The following is a 20,629-nucleotide window of genomic DNA, read 5'->3' on the forward strand; positions in this document are numbered from 1 at the left end:
ATTACTGTTATTTGTCTCAGATATCTATAGTTAGCCATTGTTAAGCATTTTTAAGCAGAGTCTCAAGGTACTTTCACACAGTAATGTATGGAGGGAGACACACAGACATCTGTTGAGAGCAAGCTATAAATGTTTTGAGACACCTAACATATACTAAACGAACTTTATTGAAGATGAGGGATGTAGTAATTGTCTTTTAATGGTGTCGTTAGTATATTTGTTTCTCACTAAGCCACAGGTTGACTGAATGAGTAATAAAAACATGACAAACCATGTGAGATAGGTAGGAAAAGACAGATTGCTACTTACCGTAAAGAAGACGTGTCAAGATGCAGACAGGCATAATTAAAAGACACTCACTTATGGCTTTTAGCCACAGCCGTCACCAGTAAAAGAGACACACACACACACATGTACCATTCATGCACGCACACAAGCAAGCACACCTCACACACATGACTGCCAACTGCAGCATCTTGGACCAGAATGCATCTTGGGCCGAGATGCTGGAGGTGGCGGTCATGTGTGTGCACGGTGTGCTTGCTTGTGCATGTGTGTCCCTTTTATGATGAAAGCTGTGGCCAAAAGCTGTATGTGAGTGTATTTTAATTGTGCCTGTCTGCAGTGTGACATCTCTTCTTTATGGTAAGTAACAATCTGTCTTTTCCTACATTGTTGATATTCCTGCCTGGAGTTTCCATTGTTTGATGTGAGGTAGATAGTAGATGTAAAATAAGTGAATGAGATAATAACAGATATATTGATATTTGGGGAGAATTTGAGGCAATCAGTGGCACAAAAAGAATTTGCCATTGAGAGTCAGAAAGCTAATTTACTGTAGTCTGTCGTGGAAGAAAATATAAATGAAAGTACCTAAAAATATGCTTCCAATTTCTGTGCATCACTCCGAGTGGGACTGTGAAGACATGATCAGACCAATTGCAACGTGAACATACATATTTAAGTAGTTATTCTTCATGGAGTCCAGATGCGAATGGGATGATAAGAAACCCTAATAACTGATGCAGTGCGAAGTTCTCTCTAACATGCAATGGTTTGCAGAATATGGATGTAAAAGTAGATCTAGCGTGAATAGAAAGGCAAAGGCGTGAGTTGAATTTAAAGGAAAGCATGAAACAAAAGAGGAGAAAGCTATTTAGGTTAATGGAAATGGACCATGAGGAAGATTCTGTTGTTATTAACATTCTTGATCATTAATTACCAGTCTTTGTAAGCTGTTTCTTCTGTGACATTATTCCTTGTGAAATTCATGTTAAATATGATAAAATTTTATCTATTACTCATATTATAGTAGATATGGTTTTTAACACCTATATTGTACTGTTAATTACCTAGTATTTATTCTTTGTTTTTAGTGATCTCTTCTCTTTGCACTGTTTCAGGTCACTGCACAGAAAGTCTTTCCAGTTCAAGATTCAGTTGAGATATCTGCAATTGCATCATGTAAAAAAGTTGATGACACAAGTGAAAAACCCATTCTGACAGAAGAAAAGGCAAAAGAAATTGTTCCAGTTCAAGAAAGTGTTACAGTTTCTGAAGTGGATGTTAAAGATGATGTGAAATATCTTAAGACACAGAAGACCAAAGTGACAGCTGATACAAAAGTAAATATACAGGAGTCAGTATCCATTTCACAACTGAAAAGTGAAGATATGGTGAAAGAATTTGAAGTAAAGCCCTTAGAGGAGCAGGCAGATAGGAAGGTCAGTGTCCAAGAATCTGTTAGTGTGTCTGAAGTTATTACAGAAGACAGAGTCATAGATCTGAAAGAAACAAAACCAAAAGAAGAAGAAGCTGTGTTGATGAAGCCTGTACAAGAGAGTTTCCTAGTAACTGAAACTCTGTCAGAGACTACTATAACTGAAATGAAAGATGCAAAAACCATGGAGAGTGCAGAATACAAAGTGCCCATTTTAGAACCCATGGTTGTATCTGAAATACAGACTGAAACTACAGTTGAAGAAGTCAAAGACAAAAAACCCAAAAGTTATCAAGCCAAGCCTGATAAGAGTCCTGTACAGCAAGAAGTAGCAGAAATTACTGAGGTTAAAGTAGAAAGGGCACCAGAGTTACAAAAGAAGAAAGAGCAAGTATTGGTTGAAAAGGAAAAGAAGGAAGCTGAGGAAGTAGTGACAGAGAAAAAGGAAACAGATATTGTGATGAAGAAGAAGACTGCTGTCAAAAAGAAAGATCTCGAGGAAGAAGAAGAAATTATTGTCCAGCGTGCATTGAAGACTATGCAAAAGCTAGAAAGATGGGAACGTGTGAAACAGGCACAGGAAGTAGAGGAGTTGCTACATTTGATTCCTGTTCAAGAATTTGGACCAGAAAGTGAAAAACCTTTACGTGAACTGGCACGTGTTGGCTGGTTGCTACGGCGAGGGTTAAATGTGCAAGAAGTAACGGCACTTCATCGTGCTGGACACTTCCAGGAACTTCGCACACCATTGGCTCAGTCTGCTCTCGTTTCTTTAGTGGAACGTCAAGGGCACGGAGTTCTGGTTTCACAAGCTCTTGCAGAGGAGGATGAAGTCCAAGGGCCAGAAACAGCTGGCTTCCGTGCATTTCTTCGCATGATTGAACTGGAATATGCCACTGTTGAACAAGCTGTTACTCTTTTTGCTCCTGAAGATTTCCGCCCAGACTCGTGGGAAGTCCAAGAAGCTACAGAGGTATCCATACCACATTAATGCATAATTAAATATTACTGCAATTTAAACTTCTGATTATAATTTTTTCTCACATGATAACTCACAGCTGTCGCTTTGCTATATCTTAGATAGATAAATGACTATACCTACTGAGGTTACTTGGTTTTCTTACATAACAGCTATATTAAAAAATTTATTATTCAGCATTGAGATTTTGCAACTGAAGGTTCTTCTGTTTGGACCTGTAAAAAGAAAGAATGGCAGGAAAACATGTAACAAGTTCAACATCGGTATAAAATTGCTTTAAAAATGTGAGTAGTTACTGAATTCAAACGATAAAATGAATGAAAATTATGCAACATTTTATAATGTAGTATAGTATCATATGTTTATTGGTCTTCTTTTATCTTTTTTGTACATAGGTACAGCAAAATAGTTGATAAGATATTAATGTCAGTATGACTAAAGTGATAAAATGAACATCCAGAAACTAGTTGTTAGATATAAAACAGTTTCTTTCTGCTCTGCAAGAATGGAATGCTTCAGAAATAATCTGTTTTGTACTTCTTCTGTTCATAATGTCGGTTAGATAACACAATAACAACTAATCTGGTATCACAGTGTCCTTTGCTGAGCTTCCTAGAACAATGAAACTTGTCCCATTTTTATTTTTGTGCTACATACTTTGGTTGTATTACATGCATCATATGCTTTAAAATGTCAGGTTGACTTATCTAAGCACCCATGTTATAAACTCATGTATAAGTATTTCACAGTAACTTAAGTACCAAGAAGGGCACAATACATAATTATTGTTTGGAAAGACATTGGGTCCTTGTTTTACATGTAATATCATTTGAAACATATCGTTAGATGTCTATCTTCAAAACTTTAGGATTGACCATTAGATACTGACATTTCAGCTGATGTTTAATAATTTTCATTTACACAAATCCTAACTGCCATTACTTTTTAGCACATTTTTCGTTGTTTAGACACTTGTCATGCTCTGGGACTACTTTCTGTATATCCTTATTAGAGAAGGAAAGTTGCTACTCACCATGTAGTGGAGATGCTGGGTCGCAATAGGCACAACAAAAAGAGTCACACAATTATAGCTTTTGACCATTAAGCCTTTTGTCAGCAATAGACACAATGTGGTTTCAGTTGTCTGAGACTGCAGACATGTGTGCAAGTTGCATTTGCATGAGTATGTTTGTGCGTGTGTGTATGTGTGTCTATTGCTGACAAAGGCCTCAATGGCCAAAAGCTATAATTGTGTGAATCTTTTTTTGTGCCTATTGCGACCCAGCATCTCCACTATATGATAAGAAGCAACTTTCCTTCTCTAATATCGGTACATTCTGTCCTGGATTTTCCTTTGTTTGATTTCCATATGTCCTTGTTACACAAATTTACCACCTGTGATTAAGCCACTTGGTGAGAGTTTCTTTCATGTTGCTGTTGAAGTGCAGGAGTCAACATGGTGAAGCATTGATGTTATTATCATTTCCCTTGCATTTTTACCATATATAATGGAACGATAAATTTTGTTGTTGTCATAGAAATGAAAATCACATGTAACTCATCTTCTTTCTAGCTCCATGTCAGAAGATAACTATTTTTCTTCATTTGCTAAATGGTGCTTGTGAATAGTATGAGTGTCTCGGATAACTTTAAAATTCTGTCACATTCTCCTCTTGTTTGAGTCAAGTGGTTGCAGTTGATGTTAATAAAATTTTGTGCCACAATAATAAATATAATAATAACCATTTTTACTTTGCCTGCTTATTTATAAATGTAAAACAAAAACTACTCAGTTATCACCCTTGGAATTTCAGAAATCAGTATGTTGTCTCTTGCATTAGGCAAATGGAAATCCAACCATTTGTTGCATGGGAAATGTGTTGTGTCCCTTACCTGTATCAGTGAACAGCTAAAACAGCGTATAGTCTGAGTTGCAGGTTGCTTGTCTAACAACTACCAGTCGAATTAATTTTAATATATTGGATAATCATTGTCCAAAATTAAAAATTTAAAATGCTGGCATAATCTACTCATTAAGAGATATAATCTTACAGTAAAAGTTTAACACAGTGAGCCAAGTATTAAAGTAAGAAACTGTGTTTATGTCACAAGGCAGTGTAAGTCGTGGAGCACAAATTACCTGGATTACATTCATCCAGTATTTGAGAATGAAAGCACTTACTGACATCCAACAAACTTTACTAGTAATTTCAAAGTTTTTCAAATCTTTTCTTGCTGACGTGCCCACAAATTAGTGAAAGGAAAACAGGTTATCACATTTTTGCTGTTCATGCAGGAAAACTTCATCAGGCATGATGATGTAATTTATTATTTCTCTACTCTAACTCTATCCTCAACACGTTTTTCAGACAGTATCCACATGTACCCCTGACTGTACCTGCAAAATTACAAGTATATCATTGTACACCCCCCCCCCCCCCCCCCCATGAACCATGGACCTTGCCGTTGGTGGGGAGGCTTCCGTGCCTCAGCGATACAGATAGCCGTACCGTAGGTGCAACCACAACGGAGGGGTATCTGTTGAGAGGCCAGACAAACGTGTGGTTCCTGAAGAGGGGCAGCAGCCTTTTCAGTAGTTGCAAGGACAACAGTCTGGATGATTGACTGATCTGGCCTTGTAACAATAACCAAAACGGCCTTGCTGTGCTGGTACTGCGAACGGCTGAAAGCAAGGGGAAACTACAGCCGTAATTTTTCCCGAGGGCATGCAGCTTTACTGTATGATTACATGATGATGGCGTCCTCTTGGGTAAAATATTCCGGAGGTAAAATAGTTCCCCATTCAGATCTCCGGGCGGGGACTACTCAAGAGGATGTCGTTATCAGGAGAAAGAAAACTGGCATTCTACGGATCGGAGCGTGGAATGTCAGATCCCTTAATCGGGCAGGTAGGTTAGAAAATTTAAAAAGGGAAATGGATAGGTTGAAGTTAGATATAGTGGGAATTAGTGAAGTTAGGTGGCAGGAGGAACAAGACTTCTGGTCAGGTGACTACAGGGTTATAAACACAAAATCAAATAGGGGTAATGCAGGAGTAGGTTTAATAATGATAGGAAAATAGGAATGCGGGTAAGCTACTACAAACAGCAGAGTGAACGCATTATTGTGGCCAAGATAGATACGAAGCCCACGCCTACTACAGTAGTACAAGTTTATATGCCAACTAGCTCTGCAGATGACGAAGAAATTGAAGAAATGTATGATGAAATAAAAGAAATTGTTCAGATTGTGAAGGGAGACGAAAATTTAATAGTCATGGGTGACTGGAATTCGAGTGTAGGAAAAGGGAGAGAAGGAAACATAGTAGGTGAATATGGATTGGGGGACAGAAATGAAAGAGGAAGCCGCCTGGTAGAATTTTGCACAGAGCACAACATAATCATAACTAACACTTGGTTTAAGAATCATGAAAGAAGGTTGTATACATGGAAGAACCCTGCAGATACTAAAAGGTATCAGATAGATTATATAATGGTAAGACAGAGATTTAGGAACCAGGTTTTAAATTGTAAGAAATTTCCAGCGGCAGATGTGGACTCTGACCACAATCTATTGGTTATGACCTGTAGATTAAAACTGAAGAAACTGCAAAAAGGTGGGAATTTAAGGAGATGGGACCTGGATAAACTGAAAGAACCAGAGGTTGTACAGAGATTCAGGGAGAGCATAAGGGAGCAATTGACAGGAATGGGGGAAATAAATACAGTAGAAGAAGAATGGGTAGCTTTGAGGGATGAAATAGTGAAGGCAGCAGAGGATCAAGTAGGTAAAAAGACGAGGGCTAGTAGAAATCCTTGGGTAACAGAAGAAATATTGAATTTAATTGATGAAAGGAGAAAATATAAAAATGCAGTAAGTGAAACAGGCAAAAAGGAATACAAACGTCTCAAAAATGAGATCGACAAGAAGTGCAAAATGGCTAAGCAGGGATGGCTAGAGGACAAATGTAAGGATGTAGAGGCTTATCTCACTAGGGGTAAGATAGATACCGCCTACAGGAAAATTAAAGAGACCTTTGGAGATAAGAGAACGACTTGTATGAATATCAAGAGCTCAGATGGAAACCCAGTTCTAAGCAAAGAAGGGAAAGCAGAAAGGTGGAAGGAGTATATAGAGGGTCTATACAAGGGCGATGTACTTGAGGACAATATTATGGAAATGGAAGAGGATGTAGATGAAGATGAAATGGGAGATACGATACTGCGTGAAGAGTTTGACAGAGCACTGAAAGACCTGAGTCGAAACAAGGCCCCCGGAGTAGACAATATTCCATTGGAACTACTGACGGCCGTGGGAGAGCCAGTCCTGACAAAACTCTACCATCTGGTGAGCAAGATGTATGAAACAGGCGAAATACCCTCAGACTTCAAGAAGAATATAATAATTCCAATCCCAAAGAAAGCAGGTGTTGACAGATGTGAAAATTACCGAACTATCAGCTTAATAAGTCACAGCTGCAAAATACTAACGCGAATTCTTTACAGACGAATGGAAAAACTAGTAGAAGCCAACCTCGGAGAAGATCAGTTTGGATTCCGTAGAAACACTGGAACACGTGAGGCAATACTGACCTTACGACTTATCTTAGAAGAAAGATTAAGGAAAGGCAAACCTACGTTTCTAGCATTTGTAGACTTAGAGAAAGCTTTTGACAATGTTGACTGGAATACTCTCTTTCAAATTCTGAAGGTGGCAGGGGTAAAATACAGGGAGCGAAAGGTTATTTACAATTTGTACAGAAACCAGATGGCAGTTATAAGAGTCCAGGGACATGAAAGGGAAGCAGTGGTTGAGAAGGGAGTAAGACAGGGTTGTAGCCTCTCCCCGATGTTGTTCAATCTGTATATTGAGCAAGCAGTAAAGGAAACAAAAGAAAAATACGGGGTAGGTATTAAAATTCATGGAGAAGAAATAAAAACTTTGAGGTTCGCCGATGACATTGTAATTCTGTCAGAGACAGCAAAGGACTTGGAAGAGCAGTTGAATGGAATGGACAGTGTCTTGAAAGGAGGATATAAGATGAACATCAACAAAAGCAAAACAAGAATAATGGAATGTAGTCTAATTAAGTCGGGTGATGCTGAGGGAATTAGATTAGGAAATGAGGCACTTAAAGTAGTAAAGGAGTTTTGCTATTTGGGGAGCAAAATAACTGATGATGGTCGAAGTAGAGAGGATATAAAATGTAGGCTGGCAATGGCAGGGAAAGCGTTTCTGAAGAAGAGAAATTTGTTAACATCCAGTATTGATTTAAGTGTCAGGAAGTCATTTCTGAAAGTATTCGTATGGAGTGTAGCCATGTATGGAAGTGAAACATGGACGATAAATAGTTTGGACAAGAAGAGAATAGAAGCTTTCGAAATGCGGTGCTACAGAAGAATGCTGAAGATTAGATGGGTAGATCACATAACTAATGAGGAAGTATTGAATAGGATTGGGGAGAAGAGAAGTTTGTGGCACAACTTGACCAGAAGAAGGGATCGGTTGGTAGGACATGTTCTGAGGCATCAAGGGATCACCAATTTAGTATTGGAGGGCAGCGTGGAGGGTAAAAATCATAGAGGGAGACCAAGAGATGAATACACTAAGCAGATTCAGAAGGATGTAGGTTGCAGTAGGTACTGGGAGATGAAAAAGCTTGCACAGGATAGAGTGGCATGGAGAGCTGCATCAAACCAGTCTCAGGACTGAAGACCACAACAACAACAACATCATTGTACCATGCATAGTTCACAATATATTTAAAGAATGGGAATGTTTGACAGCATTTATGCTTCAGTACTTTTATTTATGAGAAAATGCTCATTGACACTCATATGAGCCAATACCTTGATTATATGCCTGCCTAATATGCAGAGCATTTTATGTGTGGTGCATGTCTGGATATTCCACCATGATTTGTCTTTACAGATATTGCCTGATATACCCTTATTCATCAGGCACAGTGTTAAAAGAACTTATTTAAGTATCCTGTTAACATTGTCACATTTTAGAAGATGTAAAAGTTTATTTATTGAAAGGAGATTGCATTTTTCAGCTAATTAAGTACAAGACAAGTGTGAAATTGATTTTACAGTTATTTTTACTAACAAATATTAGTTTATAAGAGTTCTGCATGTTCTCACATTGATCATGCCTCCATTTATTATAGTTGCTGCATTTACACAATACGTTTTGCTTTTTATCCCCATCACTGATAATCAGGATTTAGAAAATTTATTATTTTAAAGAAGGGAGTCATTACAAGAAATGATTCACTGTAAGATATGATGTAACTATGATCACAGATCCTAGAGATTTACCCTGTCAGTTTATACAATAAGTTCAATCAGTCTCCAAATAAAGTGTAATAGTTTGTATTAGAGTATAAATATTGCTAAAGGTCTTTAAATATGACTTTTTATGTATTTGCTTTTTTTTAGGTTGTGGAGAAGACACATATAACACAACAGGCAGAAACTATAAAACAAGCTGAAGTTCGTATTGCTGGTAAGCAGTTTCTCTCTGTGAAAATATGTGGGTTTCACGTCTCGTTGCACGATAATTGTGTTCTCCAGCATCTACAAAATAAAAGGATAATTGTAATAATAACACTGTATTGTTATTTTTGCAAAGAATATTTGCTTGCTATGAGTGACATTAATTGGCTTTGGAAGCTTCTGAATATTACGTAGACAGGCTAAGAGTTTAGAACAGAAATGTGTGAGACATGAAAACAGAGTTCCTCTTAATAAGACACATATACTGGTTACATGCAGCTAAAGTGATGTGCAGCAATTTTTTTAACACAGAAGTGTAATTAATTTATTGTCTTATTGATGTAATGTGACTGCTGTTGCCATTAAATTCTACAGTATTCACATGTCCGGCTTCCAGAGTAGGAGAGCTACACTTCATTTTTCACATTTCAGCCAAGTTATCTCTGTCTTATTAGTGAGATCTTGTACAATACCAAACAAAGCTAAGTTTATATCTCCAAAGTTAAAACTAGTAGTCATACAGAAAAGAGATGAAAAGTTCCACGGGTATTACACTTTCACTTTTTGTCACAATCTGCTAGTCTGCAAGACTAAGATTCCTAACTTTTTGTGTAACAATAAGTTAAATAGAAGTTATGCCCAAGGCAAAGAAAAAAAGCTGAAAAAAACAATGACATTACAGGAAAAATTAAATCTCGGCTCAGAGGCTATGAAAAATAATTTATGCTGCCCGAGTTGTTAACATGGAGGGGACCCAGAGAAAGGGGGGAGGGGTTGTCTGCAGTCAGGACTGATTAGGAGAGGCAGAGTGAATAAGTAACATATAACCGCATGTTATGAAAGAGTTATATAAGATGGAAAGATGCTGGGCCAGATTCAGGAATTCACGGTTACGAACAGAGACAAATGGGGAAGGTAGGAGTAACAGACAGTTGCAAGAGCTGTAAGAAAAATGTAATGAGAACACTGAATATTTTGAGAAATAACTCCTCCCTTTGTAGTTTCCAAATAATAATTTCGTGTTGAAGAATTTCCAGATACTGCTATTAAGATTTGCAACATTTTACACTGAGTTGTTCCAGTTTAACACTGAAATATTCCGAGATTTTCCTACTCAATTTCTGTTTGTCATTACCCCTTCACATCTCCCCCCTTTCCTTTGATTTCTCGTGTAACCTTTTCTTTTTTTACCTCCTGACAGTCCTCCCAGCAGTCTTCTCTTACAGACATTTCACTCTGCTGTGGTGCTTCCTGAACCTCCTCCTTTTCAGTATCCAACACTCTTCAATTCATCAGCTTGCTGTGTCTTATACATTTACTTTTAAGTTCACCACCCTTTCATTTGCAAATGACACATTTTTCAGTTTGATACAAACTCTTTTATCATGGAGGAATATTCTTCCATGCTGTCAGTTTCCACAAAAATGCACATTTAGGTGTTCGTATGTTCAACAATCTTTATTTCCTGTTCTTTACGTCGTCTCGTCGTTCTGACATGTTATTTTTACAGTGCTATTCACAGGGGTATGAGGAGTAAATGTTGTAACATTATATTACTAATCGAACAGAACCGATGCATTTCGTGCAGATATTATTTACAACTTTTCAGTCTTCTGCCAACTTGGCAAGATTAATGACCAATTCTTGAAAAAAATGAACTGCAGCAAAATGGCGGAACACTTACAAAAAATTGTTGTGGTCTGATGACAGTTAAATATAAAAATTAAAAGTATTTTTTTATAATTAAATGTAAATGCCTAGAGTCATTTAAAGCCTACATTATTAGTAGTTAGTTTCCTGGGTTTGCGTATTAAGTTAAATATCACGACACAATGATTCTAGAGAATAAACGGTCATACAACCAGCTGTTTAGTGATAAGGCAAATGTTAACTACTGTGCACTGAAACTATCAGGAGGCTGAACAGGATCGTACAGCCCATCCTTGAGCACTGCTTAAGTGCCAAGGATCTTTACAGCTCAAATAATTGCAGAGATTCAGAAGGATTTTTCGTGCACTGCATGACCAAATGGAGCAGGATCGGAGACAAGTGACAAATGAAGTAAAAAGAGTCATGGATATATATTTCTTGTTCTGAATTTATGATAATTGTAGACACATATTTAGCTTTTGTAGACTCTGTATGTCTATAACAGTAAGAGTTTAATTAATGAATTGAAGACACGTGTTTTGCTTTTGTCTTCCATATGTGTCTATAACAATATGCACACAATTCCCATTTGTCTTTAAAATGAATATTATTGCCAATCATTGTCTTTCATGCTCTGGGGAGACAACTCAGTTTGATTTTTTTAGTGCATGAGTAAAGTTTGTTGTAGGTAGTGGAGGTTGTATATATATTTCCAGTGTTACATTAAGGCACTGCTCATAAACATTGTGAGAAATTAATAGTGACAAATTTATTAACTGAGTAAATGTGATGTGAACACTGTGCTAATCTGCCATGTTTTAATAGTGTATAATGTTGCTTCACAATGTCCCTATGCAGCTTTATGCAATTTATTTTCAAATAAGTGAGAAATTTGTGGGAATGAAACATAGAAAATTGGCAAATGTTTTTGCTTATAGTTAAGAAAAACTGTGTGTACCATACAACCAAAAAATTTTCATAGCCTTTTTTCTGTTATGAATCTGCAATAAAATCTAACTTCAATAATAACAGAATGAAAAAAAGTTTTCTTACAGTCAGTGATAGCTTGGATTTTAAATTAATAAATAAAATTAAATGTTTAAGGGCCTTGAAAGTACTTTCTTTGCATGGGTTTTAATTTGTTTCCATACTTCAAAGTGCATGATAAAGGGTCTTACAAGCTGTTGTTATACATGTGTAACTTTGATTGTACAGTTTGTTGCCTCCTCATCCCACCCCTTAGTTTTAGTGCTGTAGGAAGCATGCATGTAAATCCCGTATGAAGCAAGTTGGTTTTTGTGTTTCTTCAGTAAAAATCTACTCTTTTATATTTAACGTAGCATTTTCTTCAAAGAACTAAAAGTGTTAATACTAGTGACTCACATTATTATTGTTGTTTCTAGTTTATTTGAGGAGTACAACATTACATTTTACATTGATTAAAGGGTATTAAAAGTCTTATTTCATGTCAAAGTATATCTGTTTTAATTTTCAAAGAAATAGGTTCTCAATAAAAATACAGGGAAAATTTGGCCTTATGAGTATAAATGATTTTCAGATGAGAAGAAAGTGACTAAGAAGAAGAAGACAAAGACTGAAGTTGAAAAAGAAGGTTTGAAAACAATAAATATAGTTCCTTTTCCTTTGTTGCTCTACCCACAACTACGCATTTGCTCTAAATACCAGACTGACTTTTTCCTTGTAGCTCTATTTTGTCAGTTCACATGACTTTTTTTAAAGAACATTTTCTTAGACCTCACTTGCCATTTAACTTTCTCTGTGCTTGTTATTAGCCCAGTAGCTCTTCTATTTATAGTGCATTTCTTGCCACACTGACATTTTCTTATTTCCTCCCCTCCATTGCTATTACATTTATGCGCTGTTATTAATTTCTGGGGAAATAAATAGCAGCAAATGAAGCAAATCACTTTTGGTATAAAAGTCGAAATGAATTTCTTTTAGCAATGAAGGGTGGACTGTTTCTGTAGCATAATATGATACAGATAGCACTTTCCATCTTTTTTCTGAAAGAGACAAGTACACAGATAAATGCAACTGTTTTAAGGAAAAAACTCTTCATAAAGAGAAATGTATCCTAGGAAAAAGGGAAAAATTATGAAAATACCTGAAGTTGTTGTGGCTGCATTTTGTAGACTTTTTCATAGCCTAAAAACTATACTTCATTTTTTATTGTACTGACAAATATGGCTTCACTTAATTTTCTGACAATTGGTCTCCTATATTTTCCCATTGTGAATGTAGGACCCATAATTCAGAAGTGATTAGTAATAGATATGTTCTTATGTTTTATAATAACTATTAATAATCATCTCATTCATATGAGCGAGATATGAACTAAATATAATTATGTTAGAACTTGAAGTGTGTTTGTACAGCTTTGGATATGATCATATGAGAAACTTGAATGAAAACTGAAATTACTTATTGCTTATTACACAATATGGAGCTTCATTCTTCTAAAATGTCCAGTTATTATGAAAGAGGAATAGGTTTCATAAATAAGGAAGACATTTTGGGGTTAGCAATGTGTAAGCCAAATCTGTGTAGGAGTGAAGTCTTATCTTAAAGTTGAAAAGATTATTTCTTTGAGTTAAATATTACTTTACACTGTCCAGACACATGAATTTGACCACCTGTCAGAAACCTGAATAATGACCTTCTGCAGCATGGACTTCTGTGAGACAAGTAGGAAGAGAGTCAGTGAGGTTCTGGAAGGCACTGACAAGGATGTGGAGTCGTGCCAAATCCAGTTCCATGGCCAGCTTCTCTGGGTTCCTCAGCTGAGGATCAGTGGTTCAAAGAACCCAATGGAGGTAGTCCCACAGATTCTTGATTCCATTTAAATCCATGGAGTTTGGTGGCCACAGGAGTGTGATAAACTCATCCTGGGGCTCTTGAACCATGCACCTACACTGCGAGATGTATGACCTGTTGCATTGTCCTGCTGGTAGATTCCATTGTGCCAAGGAAAAACAAACTGCTTGTACGGTTGGACATTGTCCCCAAGAATAGATGCAAACTTGTGTTGATTCGTTGTGCTTTCTGGAATGATGTCATCACTCAGGGGATTCCATGATAACATTTGGCAGACCGTATTGCTCCCTACTCTGGCCTGGACCCTTCTCATGATTGTTGCAAGGTGTTTGTTTTTATTTCATGTTCCTATAGGCCATTGGCCATCTGTTCGAAGAATATAAGATGTGATTCATCTGAAAATACCACTTGTTGTAACTCAGTGGACATCCAGTTGTGGTATTGCCTATTAACAATGGTAGCATGGGTCTATGAAGCAGATGTCTTTCATGAAGATGTTCACTGAACAGTCATTGAGGAGACACAGGTAGTAGACCCTTGGTTCACCTGGGTGGTCAGATGCTCAACTCTTGCATATCTATTCACTTATACATATCACTGCAGCAATCTTTCAACCCTGTCATCTATGGCCAGTGGTGCTCCACAGTTGCTTCAGCATCGGTTTTGGATAGTGCCATTTAGCCATGCATGATATACTGTAACCACAGCAGCATGCAAACATTTTATGAACTTAGCTTCCAGAAATGCTTCCACCCTTGGCTCAAAAGCCAGTGATCATGCTGTTTTGGATGTCAAATACATTGCTCTGTTTCCACATTAGAACATTGACTGCACCCCCCCCCCCCCCCCCCCCCCCCAAAAACACACACACCAAAATGCTTCACATATCCTCCAGTGATATTGCTGCCGCCTGTCATCTGTGAGTGCTTATTGCACATTGACGATGAAGATAGGCAGTGGTCACATTAATGCGACTGGACTGTGTGTTAACTTCATAATAAGAATAGTTGCTCATTTCACTATAAAAATGATTTTCCTTACAGCTTTATTTTTTATAATTTTGTTAATTTAATAGTTCTATCAATTTGCTGATACCAGATTGCAGAGAGGAAGCCAATCAATGTTTATCATTAGGTTCTAAAAAACTGAGTAAATCATAGTGATATAGTATTGTTAGATGGGTGCTGATGAATGTTGACAATAAGATTATGGCAGAGTGTAGAAAAGATGTATTTATGTGTAACAGATGCTTGAAGATGGAGTCATATGACCCCAAAAGTGCTTGCAGCTTGAAATAAACACAACAATGAAAATACAACTGTAAGGAAAATTATTTATATTGGGAAAAGCCAATTGTAAGAATATGAAGGAGAATGTTTTCAGAAACAAGGAAAATAGAGTTGAATATGAGAGAGGGGAGGAAAAGTATGCATTCATGTCAACAGATCCTATTATAAAAATAATTATTAAATTAATGTTAGACATTTGGCAAAAAACTGGAAAGAAAATGATAAATAGAAATGATGAGACCACTTATCTTTCTTTGATTCCATATGTGTAGAATGTGGTGTAAGACTAATTAGTTTTGCTGTACTTCTTTGGTAACTGTGTTAATGTCTTACATTTCAAATATAATTTTAGGTCCTTTCAGGAAAGTGCTATCTTGAAAAAGATTTTTAACATTACTGTTGTACTACCTTAGCTTTAACAATGATGCTTAACCACAAAGACACACTTTATTAAAACTCAGGAAAAGTTGTCTTTGTTACCATTTCCTTGACTCACTCATTCCTGCTTTCAAACCATTGTACTGATGATAGTCCCTGAAACTAAAATAACAAAAGAAGTATTAACAACTACGTGAAATTAGTATTCTTTTGTCACAGTATAATATCTTTTCAAGTCACAAAAACCTCATATAATTGGAACATGATCTTTCTCTTCACTCTAAATATCTGTTGTAGGTTGATTGTTGTATTTAAAGCTAACATTCAGAATGGTAACTTGTTCTATCATAGTATTTTTCAGTTTCTAAAATTTTTTCAGGCACTCAATAAGACTGATAAATATTGAAAGCTAATTATGACATGTTTAACAAATAGACAGATTGTGGGATATGATTGTCTAAGTTTTGTATTTAATTTACTTTATTCATTCATGAATATGTGAACTTGTATACTAGTGATTCTCAGATTGGTGCCATAAGAAACTGAGTTTACTGTTGTGTGCATTTCATGTTGTGTTGTGTCTGAAATGGAAAGAAATACAGGTCTCTGTAACATATTATTGTATTACAGCATCATGCTGCAGCTGTATGTATCAACTTATTGAGAAAATTCATATAGTCAAACTTTTGAGGTCATAAAGGAAATGATATTTTTTATTATAATATTGGTATATTATGATGCAAGATTTAGCTTTCTTGGGGAGTGATTCAAGTCATATATTGGCTGTAATGCATAACAAAATTTAGTTTGGTTAAGTATAAAAGAGTCCTGTACTTCTTTCTAATATTCTTTAGAATATTATATTTCCATTATGCAATAGTCCATGTCTAATGAATTTAGTTTTTCTTCTTATGTGTTAAATATTTTATACTATTGATTATGTGGGGTAATGAATCTGCTGACAGAACTTACTAAACACTGTTTTAAACCAGTGTTAATCCCCAATAGCCACTTTAAATTGATAAGATTCATTCTTACACATGTAGTATTCAAATAGTTTGAAAGTACTCTAATTTTGAGACACAAAGTTTTGTTATGTACAATGCGCCAGATGGTATCTCATTTTTGCATTGCAGAACTGCTTTTTGCTTAACTTTCAGTACTAACAGACAAATTTAAGATAAGGTTCTTGTTAAATGCTGTCACATAAATGGTTTTATTACATTTTAACACAAGTAAAAGAACATATTTTTCACAACCATATATTTATTTCTTATTCTGTTTCTGAATTCTTATGCTGCATTTCTTTGCAATGTCTAATATTTATTTCTTCTTTTCATAGCTCTGAAGTAACACAATGCAAAAGTAAATTATGTAAATTAGATATGAGGCACTGCAACTAAATCGTGATTTATATTTTTTTGTAATAATTGTACTTCTGTGTTATCTGTATCTTGAGTTTGAAATAATTTTTAGATTTTAAGCTTTGATTTTATATTTGTTTCTGGTTTGACCTCCATAACATCCAATTCTTCAAATCTGTCTTACATATTCAGCTCAAAAATACACAGTCATATTTTACAAGTTCTATTAGTTTACAGTAACATTCGTATTGTGTTTGCTTCTTTCTTCATTGTACTTTTCTTTGCTGAATTTCAAAACACTGGCCTGCATTATGATTAGCTACAATTGACACAAGGGTGAGTATAGCTATATAAATTCTATTGCTTTTTAGTTTGAAAGAATCTATGATGTCATTGCATACTTTTCAAATAAATAAATATCTTTTGTAGCTTTCCTCTGGTTGCAGGCCCATTAACACAGATTGCTGCTTTGCACTAGATTATGTGCAACCTTCTTCATTTGTTTGTTGTCCTTCGTGAATCCACCCCTACTGTCCAATCCTCCCCCCTCCCCCCACCCCCTCCCAAAAAAAATAAAAAAAATAAAAAAATGGACAATACAATATCGATTAAGGCAACAAAGATACTAACTTACCAGTTATAGTGGAGATCTTAACTAGATCAACAGAAATACTTTAAACTTCCTTGCAAATTAAAACTGCGTGCCGGACTGAGACTCGAACTTGGGACATATGCCTTTCGCGGGCAAGTGCTCTACCAACTGAGCTACCCAAGCACGACTCATGCCCTGCCCTCACAGCTTTACTTCTGCTAGTACTTCATCTCCTACCTTCCTAGAGCACTTGTCCGCGAAAGGCAAAGGTTCCGAGTTTGAGTCTCGGTCCGGCATACAGTTTTAATCTGGCATGAAGTTTCATATCAGCGCACGCTTTGCTGCAGAGTGAAAATCTCATTCTAGAAAAACTTTAGCTAAATCATTAACTTTAAGTCTTCAGATATGACAGTTCCTATGGGAGATTAAGGATGGTGTAAAAATTGCAGAGAGAAGTACAAGTTGCTCAGAATAGTCAGCAGAAGGTAGAAAGTATGACAAGGGTGAGACTAATTGGAAACTATATCAGTGCTCTGTCAGCAGTGAAGACGTGCCCTTGGGAATTTCAGTCCTATTCTTCTCTGATCACAATCAGTTAATATTTTTTGCATCCCTTTGTTGCTCTTTGCTATAGTGGCAGAGACTCTTGGATAGAGTAACTTGTTTAGCACACCCCAAAGATATTCCTTTCTTGTCTTTCCTCTCTCTTTCTCAAAGACTTAACAGTCTTCTCCGTAACGCCAAAAGCCAATGTTAAAATTGTTTGGTACGTCTGTTGTCTTTCATAATCTTCAACTCTGCAGGTTGAAGATTCAGATTTTGTGACACAGTTAGTCCCAGAACAAGCTTCATGTTTCCATTTTAATAGAAATTTAAAAATAAAATATTTTCCGTGCACATATTTACCTAAAACAATAAGAACATCAACTATAACCAATGCTGTAACACTTTGTTAGTCTGTGCTTATGAAGCTACACACAAATTGACATTACAGTTTGAAATTTTATAAACAACTTTTTTCATTTGCTTTAATGCAGACTTTTGCTTTGCTTTCAGCTTTGGTGCAGCTCACAGTTTTTCTTGGTAGCAATCTGTCCTGTGATTACTTCTTGTGACTCTAACGTGAGTGTAGTACTTTATGCTTTGCACTAAACACCTTCACGAACTGTCTGCACACAATTAGATTTCTAAGTACTTCATCTTTGGCTTGATTCATGCTTTTAATTACAACTATATAGTAATCAAGTCTTCTTAGTCTGTCTGCTTGTGTCTCTGTCTTTATCTGTGTGTGTGTGTGTGTGTGTGTGTGTGTGTGTGTGTGTGTGTGAGTGTGTGTGTGTGTGTGGTGGGGTGGAGGTGGGGGGGCAAGGATGTATGTTGAATGTAAATGGACACACTGAGCCCCCTCCCCACACATAGATGCACCCGCACGCACACACATACACAAACACACACACACACACACGCACACACACACACACACACACACACACACACACACACCCACACACAAACACAAACACATTTTAATCAATTGTTACATACTCTCTTTACAACTCTTACTCTGCCTGTGCTTTTGGTGTTATTTTTTGCAGAAACTTTCTTCACAGACTTTGCTGTTTCTATCTTTATTACTTCTGCCTTACATGCTAAATATTGAATGTATGCTGGTTAGATAAAGGCTGAAGATAATACTTGTTAATGTATGAGGAAGTTTTTATGTTTACCTTACCTCTTCTAAATTAAGATGATAGGGTATTTTTGCAGCAATTAATAAAATTGTATGAGACAGACCTGCTGATATTGTTTTATATTGGAACTATTCGTAAAATATGAAAGCATATGTTTATGGTACCTCATCTTATCCCTTTCCTCATTTTCCCAAAACTAGAAGCAATAGTGGCAGATCGTGTATTCTCCAAGCATAAGAAAATTTGTCTTAAGGCCATGTTGCTTGTAGACCTTCATTCAGAAGCCATTGATGATTAAAAAAAGCAGACTTATTACACCATTCTGCCTTGCATTATATTTAGTAATGGCATAACACCCATAATCTACAGTATTGACAACAACAGATTAAAGCAGGTTAATACCATGCATAATAGTTTCCAGCAACACAAATTTGTCTTCATCAGTGGAAATGAACACATCGTTGTTGATAACTGAGCATGCAGAAATTGACGCCCATTTAAGAAAACCTGGTCAGCGAATTAACTTGGATTTGTCATGGCATATCAATGAATGACCCAGTTGCTTTGCACCATGTCTCACATAGACACTGTCCTTCACTATGCTGGACCACTGTTTAATTAGTGGCTATGTCATTATGTTCTGTTTGTGTCACAATGTAACACAATGAAAATCCAGTGGCATCCAAACCAGTACTAAAGCCTCCTGTAGATCATGCACCTGATAACACAATATGTTCTTCAAGTTTATTCTCTTCACAGATAACATTGGAATTCAGTAACAAATTGCATTCCTGATAAAAAAAAGTACTGATAACTTCATACATAATCTCTCCGATTGTATTCATATGCCATCTATGTACTGACTCTAAAACTACATCTATATGTTTAACGTTTATTTACCTGTCTGTTTGTATGATTTTCTGCTTCATGTTTTCTTTCTAGGAATGACATATTCTCTATCTCTTGATTTGTGATAAAAGCACCCTCAAATAACCCCTATTCATTGCAAATTGTTGGGCATGGTGATTAAGGCACTGGACTTGTGTTAAGAAGGAATAGGATTCAAATTGCTTTTTTCTATGATTTCCTCAAATCAGCTAAGGCAAATGCTGGAATAGCTGCTGTGAAAATGAGTTGTTTTGCTTTACCATCCTAATCCTATTCAAGCTTCCATTCTGTCTCTCATGATCTTATTCTTAACATGAATGTAAATCATAAGCATATTTCCACTTCTTTTCTGCGTTATTGTTTTACTTCAGCTCTTTTTATAATTTGTTTCTCACATAGATTTGTTTCCTGCTGCTCATTATTTCGTACCAGCATACATTCTATATTCTGTATTGCTTCATAATTTTATGTATTCAGTTAACAGGAATGTATTAATAGCTTGATAAATTATGATAATGTAGCCCCATACGTGTTGCACATTTTTCTGTATTTTTCCTGAAATGACTTCTAGCTTTACTGCTTGCCATCATTTGCATGCCATTAACTACTTATTGCTCATGAGACATGGAATATTGAAACAAAAATTGTAACCAGGCATCCAGTACAATATAAATAGCATTGTGTTCTTTTGGCCAGACACCAGATTGCAAGCTTAGAAAAATTTAAGATTGATATTTACTGTA

At 36.2% G+C, this 20,629-nt stretch overlaps 1 protein-coding gene across 1 annotated transcript in view; it reads left to right on the forward strand.

Annotated features, from left to right (window-relative positions):
- LOC126481730 (titin) overlaps positions 1-20,629 on the forward strand; it is a 534,189-nt gene that overhangs the window by 338,174 nt on the left and 175,386 nt on the right. Inside the window, exons 91-93 of the mRNA XM_050105683.1 lie at positions 1,404-2,693; positions 9,143-9,209; positions 12,408-12,461. Of these exons, the coding sequence (XP_049961640.1) occupies positions 1,404-2,693; positions 9,143-9,209; positions 12,408-12,461 (1,411 nt within the window). The remainder of the gene's footprint in view (positions 1-1,403; positions 2,694-9,142; positions 9,210-12,407; positions 12,462-20,629) is intronic.

This window comes from Schistocerca serialis, chromosome 5 (assembly GCF_023864345.2).
Source record: "Schistocerca serialis cubense isolate TAMUIC-IGC-003099 chromosome 5, iqSchSeri2.2, whole genome shotgun sequence".
In the NCBI taxonomy this organism is placed as follows: Eukaryota; Metazoa; Arthropoda; class Insecta; order Orthoptera; family Acrididae; genus Schistocerca; species Schistocerca serialis.